The sequence below is a fragment of the Eublepharis macularius genome, chromosome 11 (assembly GCF_028583425.1).
Source record: "Eublepharis macularius isolate TG4126 chromosome 11, MPM_Emac_v1.0, whole genome shotgun sequence".
NCBI classification, from domain to species: domain Eukaryota; kingdom Metazoa; phylum Chordata; class Lepidosauria; order Squamata; family Eublepharidae; genus Eublepharis; species Eublepharis macularius.
Genome location: NC_072800.1, coordinates 177,830 through 192,053, shown reverse-complemented (window position 1 = coordinate 192,053; position 14,224 = coordinate 177,830). Strand labels below are relative to the sequence as shown.

At 46.0% G+C, this 14,224-nt stretch overlaps 1 protein-coding gene across 2 annotated transcripts in view; it reads left to right on the top strand.

Annotated features, from left to right (window-relative positions):
- EIF2AK3 (eukaryotic translation initiation factor 2 alpha kinase 3) overlaps positions 1-14,224 on the top strand; it is a 166,942-nt gene that overhangs the window by 72,390 nt on the left and 80,328 nt on the right. For both annotated transcript variants that reach the window (XM_054991013.1, XM_054991012.1), the window contains exons 11-12: positions 2,050-2,172; positions 12,240-12,389. In XM_054991013.1, the coding sequence (XP_054846988.1) occupies positions 2,050-2,172; positions 12,240-12,389 (273 nt within the window). The remainder of the gene's footprint in view (positions 1-2,049; positions 2,173-12,239; positions 12,390-14,224) is intronic.

Sequence of the window (14,224 nt, the reverse complement as noted above, 5' to 3'; positions counted from 1 at the left end):
GTCAGTATACCACTATGATTCCCACTTTTCTCCTGTGGACAAAGAGGAACGCAAGCTGGACGCACAAGAAAGGGAAATCTATTCTTCTGCAGCCCTTAATTTCTGAACACCTAACTATCAAGCTATAATAGGAACGTATTTCCACCTACATCCACGATCTACCTGAGGATAGAAAAGCTCTTGTGAGAGTACTTCAGGGTGGGGCCTCAAGACTGGCCAAACAACAAACGTCAGTGGGCAAACATGCCACAGACTGCTCGGCCAGGTCTGTAGCTTCTGCCGTTGTCTTACACTGCCACTCCTGGCTCCATTCCACCATCCTGTCTCAGGATAAGCACAACAAAATTGAAGCTTTCCCATTTGAGGGTGCCTCATTGTTTCCCCAAAAGACTGATGATTCTCTACCACCAGACCACCTGCTCTCCGGGGGTTATTTTCTTGTGTATCCCTTCAGTCACCCTTGTGCTATAACTGCACAGTCAATGAAATCTTCATTGGCCAGTCAGAAGCCCTGCTGGACAGAAGGCCCATCTGGCCTCGCCCACTTTCTCAAAATCCTTCGCGGGTGCTAGCAAGGGTGTCAGTGGGTGCCATTGCACCCACCGGCACCATGTTGGCAACCTCTACTCTAATCAGTAGCCACAAGAAGGAAAGAAGACGCATGGAGTTGGAACTGTTATCGAGCTGGGCAGATATTATTATTATTACTATTATTCCTTTGTGTGACCACTTTTCTGACCATATATATGTTCTGCAGGATTTGAGTCCAGTGACAAGATTTTCCGTGTAAGCATTCAAGAGTCAGAGTTCCCTTCAGACATTTTATATTTTTTATTTACTTTTTTTTTTTTTTACTTTTCAGATGGCAAAAATTAAGTTACATGTACTAAGGTACCAGAAAGTGCATCAGCTTACAGTATTGTTTCAAGTATTGGGTATCTTGGAAATTTTGTTTATAGAAAACTAAGGCATTCAAAATGTTTAAATTCCATAAATATATGAAATACTGCTTTTTTTTTGCTATGCATGTTATAAATGATGCATTTTATGTTAAAGCAGTTTGACAGGGGCAGTAAGTATTTTTTATATATATATATATATTCCCACACACAAACCACCCAAAAAAAGTTGTTTTCTTCCCCAAAACGCCGATGTGGCTTCAAATTTTTTTCCGTGGCTTCAAAATTCATGGAAATGTTGCATCTCTAGTTTGCAGCACTGGAAAGGGTACAGAGTTTGGCTCCCACAGTAAACAAAGATTTGAAGAACCTTCCCTACAAGGAAAGCCCAGGGAATATGAGACTCTTTAGCTTTGAGAAATGATGTTTAGAGGAGTGAGGTGAATGTTCATAAAATTATTTGTGGGATAGAGAACATACAAGAGAATTCCCTCTCCTGTAATAATTGTAGGCAGTACATTCAAGACAGGAGTACTACGCCCCACTGCTAATTCTGGCATTCCTTCTCAGACTGTAGTGCTGGCCAATATTTTCGTTGACTTTAAAGCTGGGTTAATCAGATTCATAGAAGATAGAGCCATCAGTGCCTATTAACTAAACAAAGCCTCCCAGGTTCAAAGAAAAGAACATTCTGAATTGCAGTGCTTGGGGATAATAGCAACACAGACCTTGTGGGTATAGCCGCTGTATGAAACGGAATGCTGGGCTGAATGAACCATTGATCTGATCTAGTGTGGATGCTCTAATTTTAAGAGAATTTGGGCTACGTGTATTAAAGAGGATGTCATTGATAAAAATGAATAAAATTCTGCCCTCAAGTCATAGCTGACTTATGGCGACCCCTGGCAGGGTTTTTATGGCAAGAGACTAACAGAGGTGGTTTGTCATTGCCTGCCACTGTAATCCTGGTGTTTGTTGGAGGTCTCCCATCCAAATACTAAACAAGACCTACCCTGCTTAGCTTCGGAGATCTGACAAGGTCTGGCTCTCCTGGGCTGTCCAGGTCGGGGTTGATACAAATAAGCAAAGAATATTTATAGTACTTACGATGCTAATGATTGATAAAGTTTTTTATTTTCTTTCTCTGCAGATTTTTAACTGATTTTGAGCCAGTTCAATGTCTAGGTCGTGGAGGATTTGGAGTAGTTTTTGAAGCTAGAAACAAAGTAGATGATTGTAACTATGCTATCAAAAGAATACGTCTACCAAATAGGTATGTAAAGATCATTCTAAATTTGAACAAGGAACCTCAGTATTGTTGGACAAACTAGTTAATATATGTAATGTGTTTTTGAAATGTTACTGTGATATGCTTTGTGGAATTTCTGTGCTTATCTCTTGCTTTCTATATGAATCAGAATGTTTTTAAATAATAACGTGGACACTTACAAGAGAACAATAAATTTAATAATATCAAATAATTGTAGAATATAATGTCCTTGTAAACCTACTAACATTCTCCATAAGCACTACTTGGGCATAATCATAGGACTACTTAGCTGGGATCTGGAGAGACCTGTGTGCATGTGCTAAGGATGTCCATGTTCATTTTTGGTCTTCTGTGCAATCCCACATGGGACTGCGCACACGGAGGCCTGCTGATTGGTAGGTTCTGCAGCTAAAATTTCTCCAGGGGGCCTCTGTCCCCTCCCAGAACGCGTGCACAGCCTGTTTCCCACTGAAACAGCCTGCTCTCTGGGAGGGGCAATGCCCCCAACACTCAGTTCCTCTTTTGCCACCAGTTGCAGAGATTCTGCTTAGATAATCTTCTGTTGATTTCTTTCTTCGCCTAGACAAACAGAGACAGACAGACAAACAAACAGAAGACATGGTCAGGATGGCTGAAAAAGTCTTACTCAAAAAACGCATTCAGTGCAATACGAAAATGACTAAGACTGATGGGCATGCTCTTTCCCTCGTCTGTTTAGGAGAGGGGCATAATGTTAGCTCATGCAAACTTTGTCAAAGCTTCACCCCTAAGGCCAGAGCAGAAAGAACTATCAGGCTCAAGGCCACTTTGTGGGAACAAACATTGTCAGCTGTGGCCAGCCCATCTGATAAATCGGCTAAGTCCTCTGCCTTGGTAGAGTTTGTCAACCAACCAAGTCTGACTCTAGCTGTCACCCCCTCTGAGGCTCCAAACTCCTTGGATCCAACTGCACCATCTTTAATTCAGAAGCATCACTCAACTTGAAGTGCACTGAGCTCTTCAGACCCAACTCCATCTCGGAACCACCAATGGGCTTTGGGCACAATGAGCCCTTCAAACCTGGCAACGGCATGGATCTGACAACACCACTGAGCCTCAAGCACTTATCGAAATTGTTATCTATGCTGCTATTATGAGGGTTTATTAGATAATCCTCTGGAATAAGATGGCTGCATACAATGAGCATCTTCCAGAAGACCAGAAGGTCCTAGTCAGAGTGATTCAAGAAGAGGCAAACAAACTGTTCAAACAGCAGATAAATGCTGGACGGCACATAGCTGATACTTCCACCAGGGACTTAGCTTCAGCAGTAGTCCTTTGGAGGCATGCTCCAATCCATGGTTCTACCTATTAAGATGGGAGGCAGAGTGGAAGATCTGCCATTTCAGGAGGAGACATTATTCTCCTCAAAAACTGATGAATTTTTGTCCCAAAAGCAAAAAGATCCTACAGAGTATTAGCACCCTATCAACAGTTCTCAGCCTTTCTACAAACAGCAGCAACAGCAGCAGTACAAGGGCTGTTACGCCAAATACTGTTCTTGCCAACATCAGTATCCTCACAATCACCCAACATCTACTGGTCAAGGGCAGTTTTAGAAGTGTAAGTCCAATCACAAATCGAGATAAGGTGTCTCATTAATGTGGAGCAAAGATTCGAGCCTAAGTCGGAAGCAATGCTCACTAGTGCAGGAAAAACCTGATTTTTTCAGTGATTAACCCTTTTAATGCAGCCTTGGGCGTCCATCACCACAGATGTTTGGGTTTTAGAAGTTGTCAAGAATCATTATAAAATTGAGTTTAACAGTTCCCCGTGTCTGAATCTTCCTTGCAAACCTACTTCAACATATTCTACCTAGGCTAGGTAACTGTTGTTCATCCACGGTCTTCCTGTGCAGTCCCACATGGGACTGCGCACGCGCAGGCCTGCCGATACCGGAGATTTTTATAGCTCAAAGCCACCAGGGGGCGCTCTCGCCTTCCACCGCGCATGCGCGGCCATTTTCCCGCCTAAATGGACTATAGAAGGCGGAGCGCCCCACACATACCCTCAGTTTCCTTTTCGCCGCCGATAGATGAGGTTTTTAGCTCTTCTACTCGTTCGCGATGTCGGATACTGCTTTGTTCAAACGATGCGTCTCCTGTAATCGAAAGATGACCAGGTCAGACGGCCATTCTAATTGCCTTTATTGCCTCGGGGAAACCCATAATACCCAGGCCTGTAAACATTGCCGTGCCTTTACTTCGAAGGCCAGGGCGGAGAGGGCGGACCGTTTGCACGCCTCGCTGTGGCAACGTGCCATGTCTGTTGTGGACCCTCCGGCGAAGGCACCTCCATCTGCTGCGCCCGGATCCACTCCTCGGCCGGCCGAAACCGTGAGCTCGAGGACCCCTCGCGCCTTACCTTCCCCGAGTCATTCGGAGTCGAGACCGAGAGATCGCTCGTCCTCCTCGGTTCGGAGCGCGTCGGAACCAGCACCATCGGTTCCGAAGCTCCCTCGGAGCCGACCGCCCTCGACTTCATCTGCTGCACCAGCCTTGGATCGAGCTGCGTCTCGGAGCCGGACGCCTTCGGTGTCACGACCGACGCCTCCACCGTCTCAGGGTGCAGTCGCTTCGGAGACAGCGGGAGAACCATCCGCTCCGTCCGACTCTGACAAGCAGAAGAAGAAGAAGAGAAAACATTCTTCCAAAAGGGACAAGGCGGTTCTGGAGCAGTTACTTTCCTCTCCGCTACCGGCCCCTTCGGGTGCGCTCGGTTCCGACCCACCGGAAAAGAGGCGCAAGGATCCCGACCCGGTTCCTGTCTTGACCTCTTCCCAGGAGGACCCGGTTCCGGTAGAGAAACCCCCGACCCCTACGGGACGCCCGCGATCGACCTCCCATGAATCTGGGTCCATCAGATCAGGTCGGAGTTATCGAAGTGGATCGGGCCGTAGATACAGCCCGTACCCGACTCGGAGCCGATCGAGGGAGCGATACAGCAGTGAGGGCCGGGCGGCCTCATACTACAGGGGGGATAGTCCGCTCCGATCGGACCGCTCTTTTCGAGGGGACTCGATGTCTCCTTCCTTTCGGATCCGATCCTATGGCGACTCGCATGGAACACCGCACCTTTCTGAGGTTGATTACCATCGGAACCGACCAAGGGGTTATGAGTCCCCTCCTTCGGATTCGCCTGATGCTGAACTTGGCCCAGCGGAAGAACCTTCGCCGACGGACGACTTCAGAGCCTATAATGAATTGCTTCAGCGAATGGCTAAAGCACTGGATTTGGAAACGACCTCTACGGAGTCGAAATTTACTGATAAGATCTACCAGCATATCTACTCGGGTTCCACTCCTTCCGTAGCCTTTCCGCTGATCGATGGTTTTGTTGAGTTGTGGAAGAAGCTCAATGCTAAGCCTGCTTCTATCCCCGCCACTAACCGAAAAGTGGAAGGCCTTTATCGTACAAAGGACGAAAACCATCCGTTCTTGGCTGTCCATCCACCTCCTTCCTCCTTAGTCACTGAGGAGATGCAGGCAAGGGGCAAACAAGGTTCCATGTCGGCTCCTACTGACAAGGACAGTAGAAAGATTGATACTCTAGGGAGGAAATTGTACACCTCTGCTGCTTTTGCCATCAAAGTGGCTAACTATGCGGCTATGATGTCGGCTTACCAGCTCTTCCTGTGGAAGAAAGTGGCTGCTTTCCTTCCCAAACTCCCTGAAGACCAGCGGACCCTCCTGCGTGTCATCCAGGAGGAGGCCACCCGCCTCTCGAGGCACCAGATTAATACGAGCAGGAGTTTGTCCGATACGTCTGCACGTTCCTTGCTCTCTGCAGTGGTTTTGCGGCGATTTGCGTGGCTCCGCACGACTGCTCTCCCGCCTGAGACGAGGAACAAAGTAGAGGACTTACCTTTTGAAGGGACACTCCTTTTTTCTGAGAAGACAGATGAATACCTGTCGAAAAAGAGAACGGATCGTCTCACAGCACGGTCCTATGGTGTTCTGCACCAGGCTCCTCAGCATCCCGCCAGACCTTACTTCAGATCTTCTCAGCGGGGCAGATCATATCGGTACCAGCCTTATCAGGGGTATTCGTATCAGTCTCAGAGGAGTTACCAGAGCCCTCAACAATCCTTTTCCAGGCGCAGACAAGGTCACCGTCCCAAGCCTGGTTCTCAGCATCAACAGGCTAAGGACGCCCCCCACGCCCAGAAGCAATTCTGACAATTACAGGGATCTGAGCCTATGTTTGGGTTCAGGCTACATGCTTACTGGAGGGAGTGGCTGTCCATCGGTTCCGATGTTTGGGTTTCTGATATTGTTCAGTATGGTTATAAAGTTGAGTTTGTGAGTTTACCTTACCTGAGTCTCCCTGTCTTTTCTTCCGGACCTCCTCATACGGAGCTCTTAACTGAATTGGCCACCCTGATTCAGAAGGGTGCAATTGAAGAGGTGCCCTGTGATCCTGCCCCCTTCGGTTTTTACTCTAACCTGTTTCTGGTGGAAAAGAAAGATGGTGGTCTTCGACCCATTTTAGACCTACGGGCCCTTAATAAACTTATAAAAATTCGAAAGTTTAAAATGGTCACTTTGCAAATGGTTCTGACCCTTTTACCTAGACACTCCTGGTTTGCTGTCCTTGATTTGAAGGACGCTTATTTCCATATCTCCATTTTTCCTGAACACAAGAAGTATTTACGTTTTACTTATGATGGTAAAATTTACCAGTACCGGGTTTTACCCTTAGGTTTAGCTACTGCTCCTAGGGTCTTTACGAAGTGTATAGCTGTGGTGGTGGCCCATCTGAGGTTACAGGGCTGTCGAATCTTCCCGTACCTGGATGATTGGCTCCTGGTTGGAAGTTCTGCTGATGACGTGTTTACCCAAGTGTCCCTGACTTTGGATTTATGTCTTAGGTTAGGTCTTTTCGTTAATCAGAAAAAGTCAAAATTGACCCCAGTACGGTCTGTACAATTTATAGGAGTAGTCTTGGATGGGATCAAGAATGCTGGCTTCCTGCCCTCAGACAGGGCGGCCAGGATTAAGGGCATGGTCCTTCGGCTGCAGCGCTGCCGTTTTCAATCAGCTCATTTTATCCAGACTCTCTTGGGTTGTTTGGCCTCTACTACGGCTGTGGTTCCGTTCGCCAGGCTGTTCATGCGGCCATTACAAATGTGGTTTAATGCCAGTTTTTCTCCCAACTCTGATTCCCAGAACAAGCGTTTATCAGTCCCTCGACGGGTGGTGGCCTCGTTAGAATGGTGGTTGGCAGATGCGAATCTATTTAAGGGTGTGGAGTTTGGCTATCGTCAAACTCACTTGTCCATAACCACTGATGCTTCCCTGTTGGGTTGGGGAGCTCACTGTGAGGGTGCTTTTGCTCACGGCACATGGTCTCAGGCCGAACGCTCGGAACATATTAATCTCCTTGAGCTTAGGGCTATTTCAAATGCACTGATCTCCTTTTCAGATACCGTGCGCAACAAATCAGTGCAAGTGTTGACGGACAACACGACTGCAATGTTTTATGTCAACAAACAGGGTGGCACGGCATCGGCGACCCTTTGTACCGAGGCGATGAAGCTGTGGACTTGGGCCATACAGAACTCGGTTTGGCTGAGAGCGGTACACATCCCGGGGGTGGAGAATCTCCAAGCAGATCAGCTGAGCAGACTACACCGGGATGTTCACGAATGGTCTCTTCGGGACAAGTACCTCGTTCCGATCTTCTCGATGTGGGGTTTCCCGGAACTGGACCTCTTTGCCACACTGGACAATCGCAAGGCCCATCGCTATTGCTCCAGGGGGGGTCTAGGCCCCGGGTCCGATGGGGATGCATTTCAAGTCGAGTGGTCGGGTCCTCTGTGTTATGCATTTCCCCCATTCCCCCTGTTGGCCAGGGTTCTGAGCAAAATCCAAGGGGAGGGGGCGACGGTCATACTGATAGCCCCTTTTTGGCCGAGACAACCTTGGTTTCACACTCTCCTTCGATTGCAGTCGCAGTCGATCAGATTGCCACTCGTTCCAGACCTTCTGTCCTGGCACGGGGTTTTGCATCACGACATTCAACGACTCAAACTGACGGCGTGGCTGATAATTCACAATCGGGGTTTTCTGAAGCTGTAGCTCATGTTTTGTTGAATGCTAGACGCCTTTCCACGAGACAGTCCTATGCGTTCAAATGGGAACGCTTTTCTGGGTGGTGCCGCAGCCGGAATTTGGACCCTTTCTCTTCCTCTTTGCCTGAGGTTTTGGAATTCCTTTGGGAGATTAAATTAGGGGGTTTAGCCAATAGTTCTGTTAAAGTATATTTGGCAGCAATTTCGGCATTCCATCCTCCTATAGATAGGAAATCAGTCTTCTCACACTACACTTCGAAATTGTTTCTCAGAGGACTGAATAATTTGTACCCCCCTGTTCGGGCTATTGTCCCTCAGTGGTCTTTACCGCTAGTATTGACTAGATTGATGTCTAAACCTTTTGAACCTCTAGCTACCTGTCCTTTACGCTACCTTACTTTGAAGGTGGCTTTCTTGGTGGCGATCACTTCAGCCAGAAGGGTGGGGGAATTGGCTGCGCTTTCGTCAGAACCCCCCTATTTGAAGTTTCATGCGGACAAGGTGGTCTTACGGACTAAAGTTGACTTTTTACCTAAAGTGGTGTCTCAGTTTCATTTGTCTCAGGACATTGCCTTACCTGTTTTTTTCCCGATGCAGTCTTCTGATGCGGAGAGGGCCCTCCATTCGTTGGACGTGCGCAGGGCTCTTCTCTTTTACTTGGATCGTACCAAGCCTTTTCGTTTGGATTCTAATTTGTTTGTCTGTTTTGCAGGACAAAAGAGGGGAAAGAAAGCGACATCTCAGTCTATTGCGAGATGGGTTGTTCAAACAGTTTTAACATGTTATGATTCTGCTCATTTACCTTGTCCTTTGGAGGTGCATGCCCATTCCACTAGGTCCTTGGCGTCATCTGCGGCTCTGCTGAGAGGTGTTCCTCTGCATGACATCTGTAGAGCGGCGACGTGGGCTTCAGCGGATACCTTTATCAAGCATTATGCGCTGGACGTTCTGGACCGGAAGGAGACTGCAGTGGGCACCGCAGTGTTGCATTCTATTTTTGAGTGACTTTACTGTGGCACCTCCACCCAGGTATTAAGCTTTATAATCTCCCATGTGGGACTGCACAGGAAGACCGTGGATGAAAAACAGGTTTCGCTTACCGTAACTGTTGTTCATCTAGGTCTTCCGTGCAGGCACACATGCCCTCCCTCCTTCCCCGCTGTATAGTATAATTGAGAGTAGTACGGCGGCGAAAGGGGAACTGAGGGTATGTGTGGGGCGCTCCGCCTTCTATAGTCCATTTAGGTGGGAAAATGGCCGCGCATGCGCGGTGGAAGGCGAGAGCGCCCCCTGGTGGCTTTGAGCTATAAAAATCTCCGGTATCGGCAGGCCTGCGCGTGCGCAGTCCCATGTGTGCCTGCACGGAAGACCTAGATGAACAACAGTTACGGTAAGCGAAACCTGTTTTTCATTGTTGGTCTTCCAGTGCAGTCCCGCCAAATGTGGCGATTTTTTTAAGCTCAAAAGCACCAGGAGGCGCCCTTGCCTCTTGGTGCCCATGCACAGCCATCTTCCCGCTGAAACGGCACCCTAAAAGGCAGGGCGCCACTGATCACCCTCAGTTCCTCTTTTGCCGCTGTTGTGTAAGGAGGTTCTAGCTCAACGTCATCTGTAGAAGGACGAATAGAGATCAAACATTTCTGAGAAAGCGCTGTTTAAGCTATGCGTTTCATATGATCGCAACATGATCCACTCAGATGGACATTCAAATTGCTTGTTTTGCCTTGGTGAGACCCATAACACTCATGCGTGCAAACATTGCTGCGATTTTACACCGAAGGCTGAAGCAGAAAGAGCAGGCAGGTAGCAGGCTTCCTTTTGGCTGAGAGCCATGGCAGCCACTGACCCTCCAGCTAAGTCACCCCCTTCTGCCTTGTCCGGAGCTTGAACTTGAAACCGGCCTCTACTCCAGCCACCAAGAAAAAATTTGAAAACATGTACAGGGTTTGGGACGAGCTGTGCCCATACCTCTCCCTACACCCTCCCCCATCTTCCATCGTCATGGAAGAAATGCAGAGCAAATCTCTGCAAGGTACTCACTCTACACCCTCCGATAAGGAAGGGAGACATTTCGACTCCATGTGTAGAAAAGTCTACACCTCAGCGGCATTTAATATTAAAATCGCAAACTATTCTGCTATGATGGTTGCTTATCAGTTATTACTGTGGAATAAGATTGCCACATTCATCCCCAAGGTTCCAGAAGACTAATGCATCTACCTGAAGGTAATCCAAGAAGAAGCCATTAGGTTGGCCCTACATACCTGGAGAGTCTGGTGGCTAAGGAGAAACTGAGGGTTGGGGACATCGCCCCTCCCAGAGACTAGGCTGTTTCGGTGAGAAACAAGCTGCGCACGCGCTCTGGGAGAGGGCAGACACCCTCTAGAAGAATTTTAGCTGTATAACCTACCAGTTGATAGGCCTGCGCATGCACAGTCCCATGTGAGTCTGCACAGAAGCCCTCAATGAATAACAGTTGCAGGTAAGTGCAACCCTGTTTTGCCCACTTTCGTAGCCCATTTTTCTTTCATGCAGTATGCCTGTGCACAGCAAGTGAAGGGAGTCTGATGTTGAGATGGCTTTTTTGGTAGTGCAAATACTGCTCCTGAAGAAGGGAAACACGAAGACCCTTCTTGTGTGTAAGAACTGCCACACAAGAAGCCTTTGAATTATGTCTTCCTGAAAGGAAAATGCATTTGTGATGCCCTCAAATATAATTTAATATTAACTATGGGATGTGATGGATTATGAGTAACGAATCAGATTGTTGAAGCACTTTAGGTGTTAAAGTTCTCAAAGATGTAGATGATCATTAGGCAAACTGAATTTTATCCTGCAGAATGTCCTGTGTACCAAATAATTTATTGTAGTCTTCATAATACTTGTCTTGGATACTTTTTTTCCTTTCCCAAAAGAACAGAAATATATCTTGGATGTAGGGGTGTGCAAACACAAAAAAATTGTTAAATCCAAACTGGGAATACCAAACCAGAGAAGAAAAACACTTTCCCCTGAATACTAAATTGATTCTTTAGTTTGGTTAAGTTATATAAGAGAAATTCATTAAAATTTGGCAGTTTCCTAACAAACTCAATCTGAGGGCTATCCTGGTGGCTGGGAGGGGGTATTTTTCAACCAGCCTTCACAACATTTTCCAGAAGCCTACTCCTGACTATCTTCTAAAGCTCTTCCATGTTTTATAAAGATTGTCCCGGGGGGGGGGCAATTTTATGTGCCCCCAAAGAATGTGCCCCAGCCATGGTCCATTATTTCCTATGGGGAAAACTATCTGCTGGCTATCAAGGGGGCTGGGGGTTGGTATTTTTCAAGCAATCCTCACCAAATTTGCATAGCATCTACTCCGGACTGTCCTCCAAAGACCCCTCCTCCAAAGTTTCAGGAATATTGGACCCCGGAGACCAGTTCTGTGGGACCCCAAAGAAGGAGCCCCCAGCCACTCCATTGTTTCCTGTGGAGAAAAAGTCCAAGCTGACTCCCACTGCAGAAACACCACGGGGGCATGGCTGCCACGGCCCCGGTGCTCTCCCAAATGCAAACTGAGCTCATCCCAGAGAAAGCCCAACAGAAACAGACGGAAGGAAGGGGATACCTTGCACTTGTGAATGGGTACCGTTTGGCTCTGTTCTGTGGTATTCCCCTACTGGTTGAACCTAGTGCCTGGTTGCTATGAATAACTATGGTTATGTTGTGTACTTTTTTGCTAAGTTTGCAAGAGTTAAACAATGATCAATGGTGGAAAATCCTCTCTGAAAATCAATTCATTCACAACCTAAAATCTGGTTGGTCTCAGTCCATTCCACTATGATGCGAAAGGAGAGAATATAATTTCCCTACTAAAGATAGAAAGCTATTCACTGAAATACTGTCAGGTCATCCTAGTCCTAATTTGTCCTCTACAGAAATGTGTTTCTTTTTTTGTTATTTTTTCAAATTTCAGAGAGTTGGCTCGTGAGAAAGTGATGCGTGAAGTCAAAGCATTAGCGAAACTTGAACACCCGGGCATTGTTCGGTATTTCAATGCTTGGTTAGAAGCTCCGCCTGAGAGTTGGCAGGAACGAATGGATGAACTGTGGCTAAAGGATGAAAGGTACACCTTTCAGTTCATGTGGAAAAGTCTGTGCTTACTTAAAAGATTCTGTTTGTATAGTATTCCATTCCAGAATATCTGACCAGGCAATCCTATAGTTATCTTAAGATGACTGCTATTACGCCAGAGTTTATACTAGAGTAACTTGCTGGAATGTTATGTTCTTCTAGAAGCAATGTCAGATGAACAGGAATAACAGTAGAAAGGGGAGCTCATGGAGAAACAATGGTTGTGTGATGGTGTGGATGTCTGCAGCGAGTCCGCAAGGTCTGTGTAGAATTGCTGAGTCTCCACTTGCTAAGATAGTCATATTAAAACTGTGTAAAACTGTTTTGGTGTTGATAAGATCAAATATGCTATCCTTTCTGTTATATATATATATATATATATATATATATATATATATATATATATATATATATATATATATATATATATATATAGGTTTTGTAATTTATATATATATATAGGTTTTGTAATTTATATATATATATAGGTTTTGTAATTTTTGTGGGGCTGATAAATGCAGAGAGACTTATTTTGTACTGTTTGTGATATTTGTAATATTGGGGAAAAAGTAACAGGGGAATTGTTAACAGCTCCTAACAGTACAGAAAAGCATTTATTTTGCTGCCTTAAATAACAGTAAACAAAATATTAGAGCGCTTGCCAGGGTAATAATGCTTACATATTGGTTGACTTCTTATTCTTAAACAAAAATGTAGAAGAGAGACTGGTGTTTTATTTATTTACTTATTTTATTTGACTTATACCCTGCCCTCCCTGTGAACGGGCTCAGGACAGCTTACAAGAGAAAATATACAATTAAAACATCATCTTCTGCATTGAACTTGTGGTATGAAATATATAAATACAACTGTTTGAATTGAAAAATGGTTCAAACACAACAGTTCGGTATAAGATTTTTCCTGTTTCTCAATTAAAATGTGTTTGTTAGATTTAGTTGTTTTTATCACCTTCATACTGGTAAGTAAGTAGCAGATCATAGGTCAGCATATCCTTGAATGATTCAAGCACTTGGAACTGCTTTCTGATTCAAAGAAAACACCGTACTTGTAAGATTCAGGTCCAGTAGACCTTAAAGACCAACTAGATTTCTAGGGTAGGAGCTTTTGAGAGTCAGAGCTCCCTTGAACTCTTGAATATGACTCTTGAACTTATATCCTGGTCTTTAAGGTGATATTGGACCTGAATTTTGCTGTTCTACTACAGACCAATAGGCCCACCCAGTACTGTGCTTTTAGTTCCTCATTAGGGGTGGAAAGTATCCAGAAGTGTGTTACACCCCCTGCTTGCTTCTTGGGCAGGGCTGTGCAGATTACATTTGCATCGCTTCCGCATCTACATAGTGTGCAAGCCACAATCTCTGTCCTGCCTGGCTCCACTTTGGTTTCCTTTCCATACCTCTTCAGACGTGGAAGTAGCCTAGAGTGCAAGGGATGTGGCCATAGTTTTGGAGGTGCTAGTGAAGCAATTTCTGGGTTAATCAGCAAGAGGGGTCACTAACTCTGACCCAATCCGTTGTCCATCTGGTCACAAAGACACAAACAGCAGCAAGATCTCTTTCCCAGCAGAGAGAAAATCCAACAAGCTCTCCTTCCCCTCACTCACAATCTTGGCCAATCTCATTTTCCTATAGCAATGATAATAATAACATTCTATTTATATACCGCCCTTCAGGACAACTTAATGCCCACTCAGAGTGGTTTACCAAGTATGTCATTGTTATCCCCACAACAAAACACCCTGTGAGGTGGGTGAGGTTGAGAGAGCTCTGAAAGAGCTGTGACTGACCCAAGGTCACCCAGCTGGCT